General features: G+C 40.3%; 1 protein-coding gene across 1 annotated transcript in view; it reads left to right on the top strand.

Moving 5' to 3' along the window:
- The window catches only part of LOC120307922 (protein lifeguard 3-like), a 54,511-nt gene that overhangs the window by 22,146 nt on the left and 11,641 nt on the right, over nt 1-20,724 (top strand). The window contains exons 2-4 of the mRNA XM_039343209.1: nt 18,029-18,233; nt 19,638-19,705; nt 20,515-20,579. Of these exons, the coding sequence (XP_039199143.1) occupies nt 18,041-18,233; nt 19,638-19,705; nt 20,515-20,579 (326 nt within the window). The 5' untranslated portion in view covers nt 18,029-18,040. The remainder of the gene's footprint in view (nt 1-18,028; nt 18,234-19,637; nt 19,706-20,514; nt 20,580-20,724) is intronic.

The raw sequence follows: 20,724 nt of genomic DNA, 5'->3' as shown, positions 1-20,724 counted from the left end.
TATAAGTCAGCTTTTTCAACGCTGTTGTAACTTTGAATGGTTGCTAAAGAAATGGTCATAATTCAAGAACTACCAATAAAGGACTATCAGTACAAGTGATTCTCTCAAAGGTGCTTTTCCAAAAGGCAACTGGACTTTTCTTGGTTTTTTTTTCTTGAAAACATTTCACTTCTCATCTCAGAAGCTTCTTCAGTTCTGACTAAATGGTAGGGAATAGAAGGATTTATATTCTTTGCAGTCATCTGGTCATTAGAACTCTGAAGGTCAGGTCGTTAGCTCTCTGAGAGTTGTTGAGCTCACTTGGGGGTTTATCTGTACCCTCAGCATACCTGAATTAGATAACCGTGACCTGGATGGTTGAGAATCTCCATAGAATCTCCACAGACATATACAAGTGATTTTTTTCCTTTCCATCCTTCCCATTGTTCATAGTTCTGCTTTGGATGCAAATGGACTTTGTCATTTCCCTTTCCTTTAGCAAATATTTGTGCATGTCGTCTTCCAAGTAGGAACTTTCCAGTTTCTAGCTACTTGTTTTACTGGCATCCTCCTCCTCATTCTGGCACTCTGAGCTCTGATGGAATACTAGATGTATGACTCCAAGGGTTGAATTTTTTTGCCATTCTATTAGATAAGAACTACCAAACTGCATTTTGTTGCTGGTATTTGGGAGAGGGGAGAAACATGCTTTAGAATATCCACTTTTTCATCTGTTATTTGTTGATTTATTTATTTATATTTCACTTTTGTTATTTTGTTAAATAACTCAAGTTGACTAACCTACCTAATACTCCTTCCTCCTCTTATTTTCATGTTTTGTTCATGTTTTGTAACACTTCCTATATTGACCAAGACTGTAAACATTGCAAGACACCACATTGGGCATATATGACTGTCCAGTTTGTCTTCCTATCCTGGACTTTCATAAGCTGTCTGATTCATGCTCAAAAGTTCTAGCAGGCGCTCCATGTGCTTTAAAGGGCCACAGCTTTCTTCTCTATAATGTTAATTCAGGGTAATGTTACATTTTGAACAGCTCTCGGAAACCTACAGGAAGCAGGTTTCTCTCCAAGTTTTCTTTAACAAGATAGATCTTTAGGAAAAGTTCCAGAAATCTCAAAAACTTAATTGTTTTCACTTTAGAATCTAGGACAATAAACATCTCCCAGAAATCTCTAACACAGAGATTTATTTTTACTCATGGTTTCTATGTGAACTGGTAAGGAAGCTCTTTTTGTAACTGATAAGTAAGGTGTGTCAGAATGTGAAACTCTCTCAGGCAGTGAACATGCAAGTTTTATGAATCACTGACATTACAGAGTAGATGGAAACAGACAGCTTAGAATAGCACATGCTCCTGTGTGAGGGATTGCACAGTCTATAGAAGCCCACACACTCTGCTTTACACACATTCACACACATACTTTCATATAGACAAGAGTTCTCTCCGGTGTATACCGTTCATTCATTTCTCCTTCATCTTTCCTTCTTCCCATTAGTGTTTTTGATGAGGATTTCTAAAAGAGAGATGAAGTGAGGCTTGCCTGCCACTTATGGCTACTTCTTCCAGAGGCTTTGCCACTCTGGAAAGCCAGTGGCGCCTCTCACAACAGCTGGTTGTCTGCAATCAATCACAGTTGGGAGCCAATAGAGCTGAGCTTGGTCTGAGAGACCAAGTAGCAATAAGGCTTCTTTCTTTATTCTACTCATCTGTTACAGATTGCTAGCTTCCTGCTGCAAGAGTAGTACAGTAATTAAGCATAAATACAGGTAGTCCTCAGGTTATGATGGCAATTAGGACCAAAGTTTCCACTGTTAAGCAATGTGATCATAAAGTGCAATCACATAGCCAAATCACTTAGCGATGGCAATCCTGGCAGTTCCTGTTGCCATCATTAAGGGAGAACCACACATGATCACTGCATAGAACGAGGCACTGAAACCTCCTCTCAGGCAAACAGACTGGTGGGCAAAAGTTACAGGTGGGTTGGTGGCTCAAAGTGCAGGTGGGTGCTATGGATGGGCACTACAAAGAACAAGATCCCCATGCTGCTAGGAGCTCCTTGGGAGAAAAAATGGCAGCCTCAACTTGTGACTTCCTGCTGGCTTCCCCACTGACTTTTTTTATGGGAAGCCAGCAGGGAAGGTTGGAAATGGCAATCACATGGCTGGAAGATGCTGCAAACATCATTGTGAGCCAATTGCCACGTGCCCAAATCTTCCTAGAGCGGGGGGGGGGGAATGCCGACCCACAGGCCAGATGCATCATGCCGAAATCATGCCCACCCCAGCTCTGGCAATAGGGAAAAAGTTGCGATACGTCACGACACGTCATGTGACATGGCGAATTTGACACTCCTGTCCTAGAGTCACTTGGAATTATGGGAGGGGCAGCATATCAATTTAATAATAAATAAATCACAATCACATGCCCACAGGATGCTACAGTGCTGCAACCTTAAGGGCTGATTGTTAAGTTCCCCCTCATTCAGCACAGTTAGTGGATCTAACCCAAGGCCTGCTTCCTGTATAGTCCTTGCCATTCTCCAATCAGCTGACTGGCAGAACCCAGGATGTGGTCCCCTGGCAGGCAGGAAGTAATGGATTGTTGCTTGTGGGAGGGCTCCCCAATCCTCCAATATTGCACTTGTGAGAAATGGGTTGGTCTGCTGTGAAATAAAGGCTGATTTAAACTTAAATGTCTAAAATAAACTATGTGTCTAAAACACACCTTTTATCCAATTTTTTAGATTCAAAGTGGCTTGTTATGTTTTTAGCACTGAGATACTGATTTGATACAGAATTGGTGTGGCCCAAGGGACTTTTCTGTCTGAGACATAGCAGCTGCATCTGGCACTGTTCTTAACCCTGCATTGGCTCTCAAATGCAGATGCACAATATCAGGGGCTAAACTAATTAGCTCCCTTTTATACATCATCCTCAAAATAAGATAAAAGAAGAGTTTATATTATGCTACCTAGTTTGGGTAATGAAATGCCTACAAGAAAACAACCAAGCTCAGAGAGCACCAAGGACCTCATATTAAACCTGCATATCCCATTGCATAAACTTAAGGGTTATCATTTCTATAGAAAGATAGCATGTCTCATCATGGTAGGGAAGTTGTGTAACCAAATCATTTATGGACCTGTTATTGATGGGCCATTTTGAGGCCCACTTTCTTTGTTCTAATAGCCAATAGCCCTTTAAATAGAGGATGTTGCTCTTGAGCAGAGCATATATTTTCCCTAGATCTTATTCCTATCAGGAGTAGGACTACCCAACTATGCAAGTGGTTTCATTGACCATTTGCAGCCATGTTATTTAATAAATACTTCTAATCCTTAAAGCAGGGGTCTTCAAACTTGGCCCTTTTTTGACTTGTGGACTTCAACTCCCAGAATTCCTCAGCCAGTATGTCTGGCTGAGGAATTCTGGGAATTGAAGTCCACAAGTCAAAAAAGGGCCAAGTTTGAAGACCCCTGCCTTAAAGGATTAAAGGTGTCTAATGTGTGGTTCTTTGCATATTTATTTAGCATATGGCATATCATACATGAACTAGCGGTATATATTAATATTTGCATACATGTCCTTTGCATAAATAACTTCTTTTGGCACCTGTTCAAGTTTTGATCATATAACTTTTGCAAACGTGAGATTTATATCTTGTTTCCTTTTCTCTTTAACTTTGTTAAGTATTTGATGAAATGAGATCCTAGTAGTCTTTTCCAAATGATATATGCAGCCCATTTTCCATTAGCTCTAGGAGCAGAGAGATATAGATGTTATATTATGTTGCGCTCCTGCACCTCAGGGGAACTTTTATATTATTGCACAGTATATACATTACACAGTATGTAAGAACCTTTTGCCTCTTTTTCAGTCCTTAGTCATGCTAAGCAGCCCATAAATGAGCTTGCCTTGTTCTTAGGTGCTTTATTTCCATGTTTACCCAATAGATAAGCTATGTTGAAAAGACCATTTTATGTTTGCTGTGATGATAGATAAGTGATCCTTTCCTGGTCTGACTTCCTTGTTCTTTTTTGTTTAATTTTCTAAATGATTATAATGCTCTTTTGTGGTGCCGAAGTCTCTTCCACAAATGAAGAAAATTAAATAATAATGTATAAATCAATTTTGGGTGGAAGGTAAAGGCAGTGTCAGTGCAGTCTAACCTTTGAATCATTCTGATAAACTTTCCACTGAAAACTTTCCTTTTATGATGCAAATTACTTTCCCTTTATTATATTTGCCTTCTCCCTTTCTGTTTACACACACACACACACACACACACACACACACACACACACACACACACAAGTTTGTGCCAGATTTCTCCTTCATATTATCTTCCTGTTCTGGATCCAGATTTCCATGTGAACTAACTCTGCATGTGACCAAGGATTCCTACTTCTCTTCCACTCACAATTAACTAGTTTGTTGGGGGAAAGAGCTGTGAAATATTTTGCATATATGCTACTTGTCTCTCCTTTGCAATAAGCCCATGTAATAGAACAGGGTATGTCTAGTTTAACGAAGAGAAGGACTAGGGGTGACAGAATAGCCAACTTCCCATTTTTGAGGGGCTGTCATAGGGAAAAGTAGGTCAACATATTCTCCAAAGGACCTGTGAGCAGGACACAAAGCAACGGATGGAAGCTTATAGAATAGAATAGAATAGAATAGAATAGAATAGAATAGAATAGAATAGAATAGAATAGAATAGAATCTGGAAGGGACCTTGGAGGTCTTCTAGTCCAGCTCGAGCAGGAGAACCTATACTATTTCGGACATGTAGTCTAGTCCCATGGTGGCGAACCTATGGCACGTGTGCCACAGGTGACACTCAGAGCCATTTCTGTAGGCACGCGCACACCTGCTGCTGCCAGCAGCTCACGCAGGTCCATTAGGCCGTCGCTGCCCAGAGTGGCAGCCCCACCAGCACAAAGGAGGCGAAGCAGCCTGCTAGCAAGCCCCGCATAGAGGTGCACACCTACGCCTAATGGGCTGGCAAGCCCCATGTAGAGGTGCACACCTACACCTATGTCCAAAGGCCACCCCGAGCAGGGAAAGCTGGATCCTCATCGATGCCATGGCCGCCCATGCCCAGCAGAGATAGGGGCACGCAATTCTGGCTGGGACTGGGGGGCCATGGCGCCAATGGGGATCCAGCTTTCCCCACTCGGGGTGGCCTTTGGCTTGCTGGGCATGGGCGTGCTCTACCACCTTTACGAGGGGCTTGCTAACTGGTTGTTTTGCCTCCTTTGTGCTGGGCGGGCCAGGTGTCTAGGTGGTGGCAGCAGCCTAATGGATTTTCACTACCAGACTGTTTAACTTGATGCAGAAAGGGAAGGATATGCATTCTGCATCAAGTAAACTGTTAAGAAGTTAAAGAGTCTGGCAGTGAAAATCCTCCCCCTTCCCCCTGTGCCTTGGGCTGGCACTGCCAGCAGCTTGCTCAAGTCCATTAGGTTGCCGCCGCCGAGGAGAAGAATGGTGAGGTTTTGTGCCAGCTAGCCGGCCAGGCAATGAATAGGACAGGGGATGGTGGCTGGCTGGCTGGGAAGGGAGAATCATGGATGCTTGGGGGAGATCTGTGAGGCAGGTGGTGCAGCGGCTTGGGTACCTCAGCTCCATCCGAGTTGAAAGCGGAGGCACAGCAGCAGGATTGCTCTCAAATAATAAGAGCCAGGTGCGTTACTCACTCATGTGCGCCTGCCTTATTGCGAGCAATCCCACTGCTGCGCCTCCACTTTCTTCAACTTGGATGGAACTGAGGAGCCGCTGGTGGGCGCTTGGGTGGGGAGCTTTGCTGCTGCTGCTGGGCCACACCAGCCGCTACCTCCCAAACTCCACCTTCGCCACTGTCCTGGGGGGGAAGCAGCAGCGGCCTAACCCTAACACTCACCCTGCCCGCTCCCTCGCCTCGCCTCACCCTGAAGGACGAGCAGTCCTGCCCACTGCCCCACCCACCAGAGACCTCCTGGATCTCCCCCAACCCTGCCCAGCCCCCACAGGCATTCCTCCCCAGGAGCAACATTGAGGTGGCCACACCCACCCAGTCTGCCGTGACCACCATAGCCACACCCAACTGGCACCCGGTGATACATAAGTGGGTTTTGGGTTGCAGTTTGGGCACTCAGTCTCTAAAAGGTTCGTCATCACTGGTCTAGTCTCTTCTTAAAAACCTCCAGTGATGGAGCACCCATGATTTCTGGAAGCAAGCTGTGCCACTGGTTAATTGTCCTCACTCTTAGGAAGTTTCTCCTTAATTCCAGGTTGTTTCTCTCTTTGATCAATTTCCAACCATTGTTTCTTGTCTTGCCCTCTGGTGCTTTGCAGAATAGTTTGATGTCCTCTTCTTTGTGGCAGCCCCTCAAATGCTGGAATACTTCTATCATGTCACCCCTGTTTCTTCTTTTCTTTAGACTAGGCAAACCCAAGTCCTACAGACGTTCTTCATATGTTTTAGTCTCCAGGCCTTTGATCATCTTAGTTGCTCTTCTCTGAACTTTTTCTAAGGTCTCAATATCTTTTTTGTAGTATGGTGACCAAAACTGGTTGCAGTATTCCAGATGTGGTCTTACTAGGGTTTTATAAAGTGGTATTAATACTTTGCATGATCTTGATTCTATGCCTCTGTTTATACAACCCAGGATTGTATTAGCTTTTTTGGTTGCTGCTGCACACTGCTGGCTCATAGTCAAATGATCGTCCACTAGGACTCCAAGGTCCCTCTCACAGTTACTGTCTCACCTAATCTGTACTTGTACCTTTGATTTTTCCAGCCTAAATGTAAAACTTTGCTTTTCTCCACATTAAAATTCATTTTGTTGAATAGGGTCCATTGTTCAAGTTTGTCAAGATCTTTCTGGATCCTGAGCTTGTCTTCTGGGGTGTTGGCTATTCCTGCCAGTTTGGTGTCATCTGATGAGTTCCCCTTCTATTCCCTCTTCTAAGTCATTAATGAAGATATTGAAGAGTACTGGGGTTAAGACAGAGCCTTGTGGTACTCCACTGTTTACTTCTCTCCATGTGGGTGTAGTACCATTGAGGATTACTCGCTGAGTACGGTTGACAGCCAGCTACAGATCCATCTAATGATGTTGTTGTCTATCCCACATTTTTCTATCTTACTAAGTAGCAGGTTGTGATCTACTTTGTCAAATGCCTTACTTAAATCTAAGTATACTATGTCCATAGCATTTCACTGGTTTACTAATTTAATCACTTTATCAAAGAATGAAATAAGATTGGTTTGGCATGGTCTGTTTTTGACAAACCCATGCTTGCTATTGGTTATAACTTTGTTTGCTTCTAGTTGTTCGCAGATCTGTGTGCTCCATCACTGGAGGTCTTTAAGAAGACACTGGACAGTCACTTGTCTGAGATGGTATAGGTTCTCCTGCTTGAGCGGGGGTTGGACTAGAAGACCTCCAAGGTCCCTTCCAGCTCTATTCTATTCTATCTGTTTTTTGATTATCTTTTCCAGGATCTTCCTGGGTATTGATGTTGGACTGATTGATCTGTAGTTTCCTGGGTCTGTTTTTTTTTTTTTTCTTTCTTGAAGATGGGAACCACATCAGCCCTTTTCCAATCATCAAGTACTTCCCTGGTGCTCCAGGATTATTGAAAGATATGGTACAATGTTTCTGAGATAAAATCTGCCAACTCCTTTAGAACTCTGGGATGTAATCTGTTGGATCCTGGTGATTTATATTCATCAAGGTTGGTTAGGTGTTGTCTACCATTTTCTTGCTTATTTTAATTTTAATTTTTGCTTCTAGTTTATCTTTTGCAGTAGTTTTTTTTTTTGTATGTTGGACTATAATTTCTTTTTGTGTGAAGGCTGAAGCAAAGAATGAGTTAAGCAGCTCTGCTTTCTCCCTACTGCCTGTTACTTCCTTGCCATCTTCTCTCTTTAATAATAATAATAATAATAATAATAATAATAATAATTAGTATATCAGGAAGGCTTACTAACTACTGGAGAGACCAAACTGGCCTACAAGAAAGACCAAATGAAGAACAGAATAGAGGCATGGGAAGACAAAGCACTACATGGCCAATACATGAAAAAAATAGCTGGGAAAGCAGATAATAATAAAACCTGGCAATGGCTAAGAGCAGGAAAATTGAAGAAAGAGACCGAGGACTAATTCTGGCTGCACAAGACCAAGCCTTAAAGACAAATGCATACAAAGTCAAAATTGAGAAGACAGCAACAGACAGTAAGTGCCGCCTATGCAAAGAAGCTGAAGAAACAGTGGACCACTTGGTAAGCTGTTGCAAGAAGATTGCACAGACTGATTACAAGCAGCGGCATGACAAAGTAGCAACAATGGTGCATTGGAAGATCTGCAAAAAATATCATTTGCTGTAAGCAAAAACTGGTGGGATCATAAAATAGAGAAAGTCATAGAAAATGATAAAATTAAACTGCTCTGGGACTTCATAATTCAAACAGACAAGCACCTGCAACATAACAACCCAGACTTAACAATTGTCGATAAGAAAGACAAAAAAGTCTGGATAGTGGACGTGGCAGTGCCTGGAGATAGCAGAATAGAAGAGAAAGAACTGGAGAAGATAACAAAATACAAAGAACTACAAATAGAAATAGAAAGACTGTGGCAAAAGCAAGCAAGGGTAGTACAATAGTCATAGGCTCCTTGGGTGCAATCCCAAAACAACTGGAGCACCACTTGAACACAATTGGCATTGACAAATTCGCTATTAGTCAATTGCAAAAGGCGGCCTTATTAGGAACTGCTTCCATCCTGCGACGATGTCTGTAATACCATCAAACATCCACATCTGCCTATCCCAGGTCCTGGATAAAGACTCGATAGGTAGACAAAATGCCAAATCCAGTCTGAACATCTGGCTGACTGTGTGATGATCCATAATAATAATAATAATAGTAGTAAAGTTGGAAGGGACCTTGGAGGTCATCTAGTCCAACCCCCTGCTCAGGCAGGAAATCCTACACCATTTCGGACAAATGGCTGTCCAGTCTCTTCTTAAAAACTTCCAGTGTTGGAGCATTTACTGCTTCTGGAGGCAGGTTGTTCCCCTGATTAATTGTTCTCACTGTCAGGAAGTTTCTCCTTAGTTCTAGGTTGCTTCTCTCCTTGATTAGTTTCCACCCGTTGCTTCTTGTCCTGCCTTCAGGTGCTTTGGAAAATCGCTTAATTCCCTCTTCTTTATGGCAGCCCCTGAGATATTGGAATACTGCTATCATGTCCCCCCTTGTCCTTCTCTTCGTTAAACTAGACATACCCAATTCTAGCAACTGTTCCTTATATCTTTTAGCCTCCAGTCCCCTAATCATCTTTGTTGCTCTTCTCTGTACTCTTTCTAGACCTTTAGTGGACCTACAGTTTTCTTTACTTTTTTCTTGTTATTAATATGTTGAAAGAAACTTTTTTTTATTATGCTTGATTGTCCTTGATTTCTGTTGCAAGTCTTCGTTCATTCTGAGCCTTTGCTTTCCTGACTTCATCTTTGTATTTTCTGGCTGTCTGCTGATAATCAGCCTTAGTTATGTGTCCCCCTTTCTATTTTTTGTACTTGTACTTTTTGTTTTTCAGTTTGTCAGAGAGAACTTTGTGCAGCCATGTTGGTTTCTTCTTGGATTTCTTGTTTTTCTTTTTCAGTGGTATTGGGCTGGACTGAGCTTTTATTATCATGTTTTTCAGAGTTTCCCACACTTCTTGTGTTGTTTTCCCCTTTAGAATTTTCGCCCATGGAATCTTTCCTAGGTTCTCTCTAAGTTTGTTAAAATCAGCTCTTTTGAAGTTTAAGACACTGATTGAATTATTTTCTATTGCTTGTGTTTGCATTATATTGAATTTCAGTACGACGTGGTCACTTTTACCCAATGTTCCAGCAACTTCAACTCCCTCTATCACTTCTTCTCAATTAGTAAGGATTAAGTCCAGTATAGCTTTACTTCTGCTTCCCTACTTTACCTTTTGGGTGACAAAGTTGTCGACTAGGTTGGTTAAGACTCTGTTTGATCTCCTGCTTGCTGCAGAATTTGTCTCCCAGTTGATATCTGGATAGTTGAAGTCTCCCATTACGTTTGTTAATTGGTTGGCAAAGAGTTCATCTATTTCTTCTGATTGGTTGGGTGGCCTATGGCAAAGTCACTTTTTTGCTCTTTTATATTCACCCATATACATTATGGATAGATTTCATCTTTGATCGCGTGCATTTCTGTAGATATGTAGTGTTCTCTTACATATAGTGCAACTCCTGCTCTTTTTTTTTGTAGATCTATCTTTTGAACAATTTGTATCCATCCATCAGTCCATTCCATTCATGGGTTTCATCCCACCAGGTTTCTGAAATGCCAACTATGTCACACCTTAAGGTCTCCTTTTTGTAAAAAAAGGAGAGGAAGGATGGCTAAACATCAGTTCCTAACCACAAGGATGCCAAAATGTGTTTCATCACAATGCAAGCCTGTTTCTTTCGTGCTAGTGTTGCAACCTCACATACAAATATTTCAGAGATGGAGTTTATGTTGTGATGTTGTGCTGTGTTTCATTTATTATGACTAAATTTATTAGTCACAAAGCGTGTAACTGCAGTGAATTTACTCATAAACTGCTTTCATCTAACAATGTAACATAAACATGAAACAAATGTAAGAGTTTCCTTTCCAAAGAAAAGTGTTTGTTGATTTTTCCAACTTAAGATTTTTTTTTATTGTTTTTACAAAAGTAACAACTGGGCTTGCAAATGCTTTTTATGTGTATGTTTAAGTTTGGGGGTGTTCCACAGAATCTGCGCAAGCAAAAATATACCTGCAGTTCTCTTATTTCCTCACTTTAATTTTTTATAATGCATTTTAATTAAAAAAGAAGGACGCAGGAATGTGGCAAAGCCCCAGTAACCAGCATCACTTCATTTGCAAGAATGCCTCTTAGGTATGCTTTAGAAATTGGTGGATGAGTGTAGCTCTGTTGTCTATTAATTAGTTACCCATCTGCCACAAAAAATAATAATAAAAGGATTAGATGAGAGCGAGAAGTAAGACAATAGGAGTAGGAGAAGCTGCTTTATGGGCCTGTCCAGCATATTGCAAATAACTGAACTTCCCATGGCAGACATTTTAGGTGAGTGCCCATAATATGTTCTAAATTCATTATAAATGTAAAACTTGCCTAAAAAGATTAGGAACCCTTGGTTTAGACGCTGATAACTTATCTAGAAGCCACACAGTGAGAGAGAAGAACTAGCTTTTTTCCACCCTCCAATTTAGCTTAAAAATTTCTTGCCAGTTGAGGCAATTCAGTTTTCAGGGAAATCATTGAGTGACAGCATTCTAAATAACTATTCCAACCCTTCCCGGGTCATGGACTGGTACCAATATGTGGCTTGTTAGGAACCAGGCAGCGCAAGTAGTGGGCGAACAAGCAAAGCTTCATCTGAGCATGCGCAGGATCTAGGTTGCATGCGAACCATTTCCCCCCACCCAAGTCTGTGGAAAAATTGTCTTCCACGAAACCAGTTTCTGATGCCAGAAATGTTGAGGACAGTTGTATTACAGCACAGTCCCACTAGGGCAGTGGTTCTCAACCTTTTTAATGCCGCGACCCCCAACCGGTCGTAAGTCAAGGACTACTCAACTGGTCGTAAGTCGAGGACTACTCAACTGGTGCAGCACTGTTTGCAGAATGGGACTGTTGGCGGGCTCAGCAGGGCAGAGATAGCCTGGACAATTCCTATTGGCTTTTGAAAGCCAATAGAATTAGACTCTATTTAAGAGAGTCTATTCTATTGGCTTTCAAAAGCCAATAGAATAAAAGGGAGTAGCACAGCTAAGGAAAAGGGGAAAAAAATGGCGGACAGCATTGTTTGGCGACCCCCCCCCCCCCGTGAAATGGTCGTTCAACCCCAAATGGGGTCCCGGCCCACAGGTTGAGAACCAGTGCACTAGGGAGAAGATCCTGAGGCAGTATACATTTACGCTGAGTTAGACTACGATGTGTGTCAGCCCTCAGATAAACCAGACAGGAAGCACAACAACATGAACTAATTCTATTTTTATTGTAAGGCTACATTAACAACCTCTTGCAAGTCTGAAATCACATGTTCCCTGCCTCCCCTTTGGATTGCTTGATCTCTTAGGGTGGGTCCTTCCTAAGTTTCTTCCTCTGACTGTTAAACCACTGCAGGCTCCTACCTCTGTGCTCTGATTGTTTCCTAGTTAGCACCTTTCCCCTTCTTTCCCCAATGTCATTCATACATTCCATTACAATTTGTCACAGAGCGCCTGATGAACTTTCCCTGGAAGATGTCATCCCAGTTAAGTAAATAAATACATCTGTGCGTCTATTCCAGGCATCCATAGGCCTTTCTGCTTAAAATAACAAGGACTATATGAGATATATGTTTGGATAAGTGCCAAAGTGCCAAAGTACTAGATATGAGGTATGCTAACAGGAAGAAGTTACTTGTTCTTTCAGCTCTCCCAGGAACTGTGTCCTGTTTCTTCCCCTCTGCTTCAGATAATAATTCCTAACTGCCACCATTTACAAAGGACACAGCCTTCGTTACATGAGCATATGCCTAGCAAATCTTCTGTCCAGAGTAGGCTGCATTGCACCGCAGACATGCTGAGGGACGACTGTTTAACATTTTGGCAAATCACACAAGTGTGTGCATAATAAAAGAAAAGAAACTGCCACTTTGGATCTGTTGCAATGGGAATGGGGAATTACAGATTTTTCTGCTGTTCCTATGGAATGCCACTGTTCAGATGGACGGCCACTGGACAGACAGTTGGCTCAAACAAATGTGGCAGTAAAATAACTTCTTGAAGTCTTTTTATTTCCAGAGGTGCCATATTTCAAATGATTGAATATGCTGTATTGGCTTAGGATGCTTCTATAGCAGTGGTTCTCAACCTTTTTAATGCCGCGACCCCCAACCGGACGTAAGTCGAGGACTACTCAACTGGTGCAGCACCGTTTGCAGAATGGGACTTTTGGCGGGCTCAGCAGGGCAGAGACAGCCTGGACAATTCCTATTGGCTTTTGAAAGCCAATAGAATTAAACTCTATTCAAGAGAGTCTATTCTATTGGCTTTCAAAAGCCAATAAAATAAAAGGGAGTAGCACAGCTAAGGACAAGGGGAAAAAAATGGCGGACTGCGTTGTTTGGCGACCCCCGTGAAATGGTCGTTCGACCCCAAATGGGGTCCCGACCCACAGGTTGAGAACCACTGTTCTATAGGAACTGTAGGCTGTTCTATTTTTCTGTTGTCTTCGTTTAACTTCCCAAGATATTAGGATAAAGAGCCCAATTATGAAAAAAAATAACATTTATCTGAGGGACATTCCTGAACACTTCTGTGACTATGGAAAAACATTCATTTTTTAAAAAAAGAAATGTTGATTGTTTTCTGCATTTTAATAATACAATAAAAACAGTATGCATCATTTTCTGTCAGGTTGCATAGTAGGGATGTGCGTGTGCATGCATAAATACATAATAAAACATTAACTTAAGGAAGAAAAAACTTCCACCCATTCCCAGCATTCAGAATGTTTGAACAATAATAAAATGATAAAAATCTAGCATAATCATGACTTCAACTAAGCAAGAAGAAAAGAAGCCTGAAATCAGCCATACCCACTTTCCTCATTTTTTAAAATCTAGCCTGTATCCTCCTGTAATCCTTACACCTTCTTTCCCCCCAAGAATTTATAATTCTTCTACCATATTATTATTGTTGTTGATTGCACATGTTTAGAATGAAATGAATTAGGCATTTTTGTCAGTTGAGTTCTTCTCTGGACCTGGGATAGGCAGATGTTGTTTGATGATGTTAAAGGTATTATTGCAAGATGTAACCTGTTCCAAGCAAAGCTACCTTTTGCAATTGACTGATAATTTTGTCAATGATGATGGTGTTCAAGTGGTGCTCCAGATGTTTTGGAATTGCACTCTAGGCATTGATTACCATTGGTACTATTTTTACTTTAGTTTCCACAGTTGTTCTATTTGCTGGTCTATATATTTTGTGGTCTCCAGGTAACTGCAACATCCACTATCCAGTCTTTGTTTTTCTTATCACAATTGTTAAGTCAGGGGTGTTGTGTGACAGGTGCCTGTAGGGTTGAATTCTAAATCCCAGAGTATTTGAGCTTCTTCATTTTCTGAGTTTGTCTGTTTTGTGGTCCTACCAGTTCTCGTTTTCTTGTAGACAAATGGTAGTTTCAATGCTTCATTGTTGCTACTTCGTCATGCTGTTGTTTGTGGTCTGTGCAATCTTCTTACAGCAGCTAAATACTGGTGCTTTGTTTCTTCAGCTTATTTGCAGAGGCAGCAATTGCTGTCTGTTGCTGTCTTCTAAATATTGGGTTTGTATAATTTTTTCTTAAGGCTTGGTCTTGTGCAGCCAGAGTTACAGTACCTGCCCCCATCTCTCTTCAATTTTCTTGCTCTTATTCATTGCTAGGTATCGTTACCTGCTTGCCTGTTGTTTTTTTAATGTACTGGCCAGGTAATATTTTATCTTGCCATGTCTCTTTTGTATTCTTCACTTGATCTTTCTTGTAGTTTGGTCTCTCCAGTAATCAGTCAGCATTCGTGGTATACTAGCATCAGGGCCTCTTCTCCACTGTCCAGTGCTCTTTTTTCTTCTTCAACTGTCTGATGTACTTGCAATATTCCACTCCCAATTATTTTTCCTGAATAACTAGAATCTGTCAACATTGCTGCATGGATGAAGGGAATGACTCATTGTCATTATTTTTCTGCTTTTCTTAAACAGGGCTTTTAATTTTGCTTGAGTGCAGTTCACTATGCCAGCTGCATCTAATAACTGGAATTGCCCACGTGATGGACCACTGGGTCTTTTTCTGCCTTCAGTTTTCTATGTTTCTTTACTCTTCTTTTTGTCTATCATTGCATTTCTTTTTGCAACATTTTTATTTGCAACCACGCAGAGCTGTTGGAGTTGAGTAACGTATAAATTGAAATAATCATCATAATCATCAGGGTTACAGTATGCATATTACAATTAGAAAAAGAAATCTCCTCCAAATCCACTCCCTGTGTATATGATGTTATCCTATCACTGAGTCTTCCACATCTTGGAAATGTTAAGTATGGTCCTGGTTCTAATAGGAAGAAGAGAACTTAGATCTGGCCAGTTGCGACAAACAGAATTCTGGGTGGGCAAAACAGAAAGCCTCATTAAAGGGCTGTTCTTCATTTCTTGAACTGCCAGCAACTGCAGGCACACTTTGTGTTGTTCTCATAGCCTATCATTATTCTGCTACAGGAACATTCTGAGGCCATCCTTGCTGATTTAAAGTGGGACAAGGATTTGTCCCGATTTATGGGAAATGATTGGTGGAGTCCTCTGATTCATTATCCTCCTATTAAGCATCATCTGCCAGTGGAAAAACAACTACTAAACACTTCAATCTAGATTTGGGCAAGAAAAGGCAGGTTTTTAGAATCACATAATTGTTTTTTTTTATTTTTTTTAAAAAAAATTATTAGCTTTATATAAATAAGGAAAAAATAGGAACAATACAAGTACGGGAGGGGAAAGGGGTGGGGGATTTAAGATGGAATGGGGATAGGCACAATAATCACGTACTTTAAGATAATATTATTATGAATAACTATTATTCATAATAATGAATAAATATCATACAGCCATTTTAAAATTAGATTAACTATAACCATATTACTAACAATTAATAAACAAATTCATCTCTGTAAATAAACATAAGTAATAAAATCTCAACTAGTCATAATTATCAACGTTAACGATTAAGAATCACTAAATCACTAAGAATAAAGATGTTATCAACCTATAAACTATAACTCAATTAAAAATCCATCATCTATTCTGAAATATTAAATTCTTTTCAGATTCTAACGCATCTCTAACCATTGATAAAAATTTTCCCAAGTTTTAAAATAAACTGAATCATCTTTCTCTTTCATCTCCAATGTAATCTATCAATTTTTGCACAATCTAAAATTTTAATAATTATAGCCTGGTCAGATGGTAGATTTTCATTTTTCCAAAATTGGGCAAATACTATCCTTGCCGCTGTTAAAACATGTAATATCAAATAGTCATTCTCTTTAGCATAATTAGTTCTTAATATTCCTAGCAAAAACAATTCTGGTTTAAATTCTATCTGTATTTTCATCATCTTTTCCAACTATAATTGTTTTTTTTTTATTTATTTATTTGGAATGTTTTGCGTTCTTCCTCAATCCACAGGGACTCTAAAGTTGCCGGATTATCTAATGGCAGGTATGGAGCTGTCCTAGGCCTCTGAGTTGTCACTAGGATTATTTCTGAACATAGTTTAGTGGCCTTCTGAAGCTAAACTTGTGTTTAAAATTCACCTGGCTGATGGGTAACAGTGTGTTGGTCATCATGACATTAACAGATTTTTTTAAAGAAACACAGGTCTAATACTCTTTCAGAAAAGTTCTAATCTAAACTGATGTCTATAAGAAATTTGCATAAAGTCTGCCAAAGCACCAGTCATTCTATAGGCAAGGCATTGACAGAAGTTAGTATTTCCTTTGACCAGAGCACAATAATTGCAAGAACGGTGACCAGAGAAGAAAAGCTAAAAGTTACCAATGGTTGCTAGGCAGATTTCATCCTCTGGCCACATTAGCAACCATATATTTGGTAAAGTGAAGCAGATCATGTTTGTGTCTGTGTGCCTTTTGCTTTTTTTGATTCCTGGCATCAGTTTGAACTAGATCTTGCAGTTTTCTTGGCACAATTTCAGAAGTGACTTGTCCTTGCCTACTTCCTAAGACTGAGAGAGGAGTGATTTGTTCAAGCTCACTAAGCTCACTTGTACCTGAAGTGGGACTAGAACTTGCAGTCTCCCAGTTTCTCGCTTGATGCTTTAACCACTACACCAAACTGGATCTCCATATGCACCAGGTCATATCCACAGTCAAAATTGAGTGCAGAGAAAACTTTAATGTTGCTTTAAAACTGGAATAGCTTTGGTCTGGGGATTTGATGAAAGCAACATCATAAGGATATGCTACATTCATGCCATGATTAGAGGGTTGTTTGGAAAGGAGCCTAGGTGTTCCGTGCTGCCTGAGGATCAACACATAGTAGTTGGAATGAAGAGGCTATGCATGGCTTTTACATTAATGTTTGGTGGGAAGGAGAAGGGATGTTGTACACATCAGTGGATTGTCCCATTTTTCCTTTTTCCCCGTAGTCTGAAGGTTGCCATGTAGCTTGCATGAAAATCTGAGCCCTCCTTAACCTCTAGGTTGTTGATCTGGCTTATCCCAGATGAATAAACAGGTGACTGATTATTCATGTCCCTGTTTAGTCATATTAACATTTTCTTTTACTGTCTCTCTCTCTTTCTCTCTCTCTCTCTCTCTCTGTGTGTGTGTGTGTGTTTCCTCCATTCCCTTTCTTTCTCACATATGTACCCTAATTGTAGTTAATAAAATCTATTATGAAAGAAACTGAAGACTCTATGTTGTCACCAAAGCAAACCTATAACAGATTTCATTTTCATTTTGGCAAACAAGGACTTGATTGTAATTAGATTGATAGGTATGACGCAGTCTGAAGCTGTGGGGCCTTTGAGTATATTTGCTTTCTTCCTATTTTGCACTCTAACCTGTTTTAAAATAGATTTAGACAGAGCAGAACAAACCACATATGGCATGAATCAGTCCTCAATCCAGGTGTGACCTACAGGAAGTCTAGAGAAAAGTCCCTTTTTTGATGTCTCTGTTGCCATCTCTGGCCACGCTGAACCAGGAAACAATGACAAACAAAAGTACTGTACTATGAAACCTTACAAGATTCTGACTCTTCTTACTTTGATGATTTGCTGGTGGCTGCCTCTGCTGGCCATTTTGTGGCATGTTCTTGGAAAGACAGGATGTATATAAACAATATACAAAGAATGGGAGGGGTGATTTGGATGTTATTTGTTTATGGAACTTATGCTTGACAAATAAATGCCGTTTTGTTTTTCAGTGCTGAGACAACATGTCACAGCCCTCTGCTCCTCCAAGCTATGAAGATCGGAACCCCCTCTATCCTCCGCCAGGGGGAGGATATCCTGGAGCTTATCCACAACCACCACCCTATAGTACCGGACATCCAGAGCCCGGAGGCTACACCTACCCAGGAGGGTATCCCCAACCGTTTCCTCCTGTGCCTACAGCACCTATGACTTATGGTAATGCTTAGTTTTTTCCTTCTTTCTCTCTTGATAGGATGTGCAGTATAATAAGTGGGGCAGAGGCAGAGGGAGAGAAGAGATAAAAGTGGAAACTTCCATAATTGCAAGTTTTAAGAGCAGACAAGATTTAATCCTTAAAAACAGGCATTTACAAATGCAGTAAAGATATTGAAAGGCATGAGACTGTCTGCATCCTAGTCTAAAGTTTTCATTCTAAAAAGCTAGATAAAAAGGAAAGTTTTGGGGAGAGGAAAGAATGAAAGAACAAGCATGTTATGGGGAATATATATATAATATGTCAGGGAATAGTTAATGTTTACCAACCTTTAATCACCCAGGTATAGTTTCAGTCAGATTGGTTAAAACCTTGTGTTTACTACAGTACTCAATATAGTCTGACTGGTTTTAGCAATTTCTCAACATGAAACCATGAAGTAATAGTAATAAATTTCAGTCTGATAGTAGTAAAATCCAATTTGTTAATGTAAAATTAAATGTGACACGATATGATTTTATACTTAGAAGATATTGAATACAGATAGTCCTCAATTTACCACTGGTTGCTTAGTCACCATTTGAAGTTACAATAGACCCCCCCTCCAACTTACAACCTGGGTCAGAGATTCCGATGGCTGCCCCTCCCCCACCATCACATGACCACATATTGGTTGCTTAGTAACCAGCCTACATTTTAGGGCATTTGTAGGTCCTGTGGTCACGTGACTTCATTTTACAACAAAAACTGGCCCCATAGTGAACAACTGCCATTTGCTGCAACAACAAAAAAATGTTGAAAAATAAGGTCATTTGTGACTGTCATGGCTTAGAACCATCATAAGCAGGCTCCATTATGGTTATAAGTTGAGGACTACTTGTAAATATGATTTTGTCTTCTTTTGTGAAGAAAGAGAAAAGTTTTTGTTATGGCACAGAAGTCTTTCCTAAGAACCAAAGAAAGGACTCTTCGAATAAACTGTCTCTCAAGACAAAGACCTTGAGATTAAAATGCCTTTTAACAAGAACATAATGCAGACGTTGCATTATAGTTGCATAGCGTGAAGAGAATTTCCAAGGAAGAAGATTCTGCAGCTGCAAGCAAGAACTTTGTTGCTAACTAATCTTTTGTAACTAATTCAAAAGAAGCATGAGACAAATGAATCTGTCACCGACGTCAAAGAGTTGCTGTAGGCTGTGAAGCTGTGTCCTTTGAATTATGATGAGCCTTTTGTAGGAATGGTTTTGTATATGTATCTATCTCTCTGTGTACATGGTGTGCCAGTTTTGAAAATGCCTTATCGCTTTTGGAGAGAAGAGCTTGCTGGCCTATTCTTCCTGTTTGTTTGAAGAATGGCATAAATACACAAAGTCATGAAATCTTATCTTTGTATGTCATTGATTCAGGAGGCAACAGTGATTTCCATGTGGCTGATTGGGATGATAAGAAAGTCAGGCACAGTTTTATCCGCAAGGTAAGCTGAAGGCACCCGTCACGAACTGATCTTGTAGAAAATTACTTTCTTGAATGCTGCTTTTGAAAAACTCTGGGTTCACTATACAGACTTGTCCAGGGAAGATCAGTGTTTCAAATAGATATAAGATCAAGAAATCTCTAATTGCACTGGAAGATGAAAAAACTCTGTACTTGAAAGGTTTGGGAATTCCTAGTAGGAAGTGAAACAGGGTTATTAATAAGAAATACTATTGTACCAGTTTAAATTTGTGGGGTTTTTTTGTTTTAGTTTTGGATAGCTCACTTTCCCAAATGCTTGTTCTAACATCCAGAATTTCAAGAAACAGCAGCTGAACTATCCCCCTCTAAAATATCATGGGAGGCAAAAAGCTATTTGAAACTGAATCCCTAGCTTTTTGTTTGGGTGAGCATGATTGGTTGTTAGCCATCTAGATTTGCATCCCTTTTAGACAGGGTAGTCAATCTGCTGTTCTCCATGTATTCAGACCCACAATTCATACAGTCCCATGTTGTCATAGGAATGATAGGAGCTGAATTTCAAAGGACACCAGGTCATCTTCCAGGATAAGAGACAAGGATAAGACAAAGATATGATTTGCAGCCAAAACATTTGTATCCAATAATGTCTGTTAGTATAATAAAAAGTAGAGGTTGCAGCAAGCCAAATTCTCTTTTTCCATGCTGTTGGTATAATATTGCATATAATTCTAAGGAGGTCTTTCAATTATAGTGGTATAACTGAAGGGTTCTTTGACTATTTGAAGCAATCCAGTCTTACATGGATGTACCTTATCTTTTGATTCCCAGGTTTATAGTATTATCTCCGTGCAGTTGCTTGTGACAGTAGGCATCATTGCAATCTTCACCTTTGTGTAAGTATATTGAGACCAGGTCTGCTTTTCTCTGGGTGTGAAAGTCTGCCCAATATGCTTTCATGTCGTACTACGATCCAGGATTGAATGGAGACATATTTAGGGAAACACTGGATACATATGCATTTATGTGTATGGAGGAGAC

The sequence above is a fragment of the Crotalus tigris genome, unplaced genomic scaffold (assembly GCF_016545835.1).
Source record: "Crotalus tigris isolate CLP2741 ecotype Arizona unplaced genomic scaffold, ASM1654583v1 scf7180000017834.3080900, whole genome shotgun sequence".
Taxonomy (NCBI): domain Eukaryota; kingdom Metazoa; phylum Chordata; class Lepidosauria; order Squamata; family Viperidae; genus Crotalus; species Crotalus tigris.
This window is presented reverse-complemented; position numbering and strand designations above follow the sequence as displayed.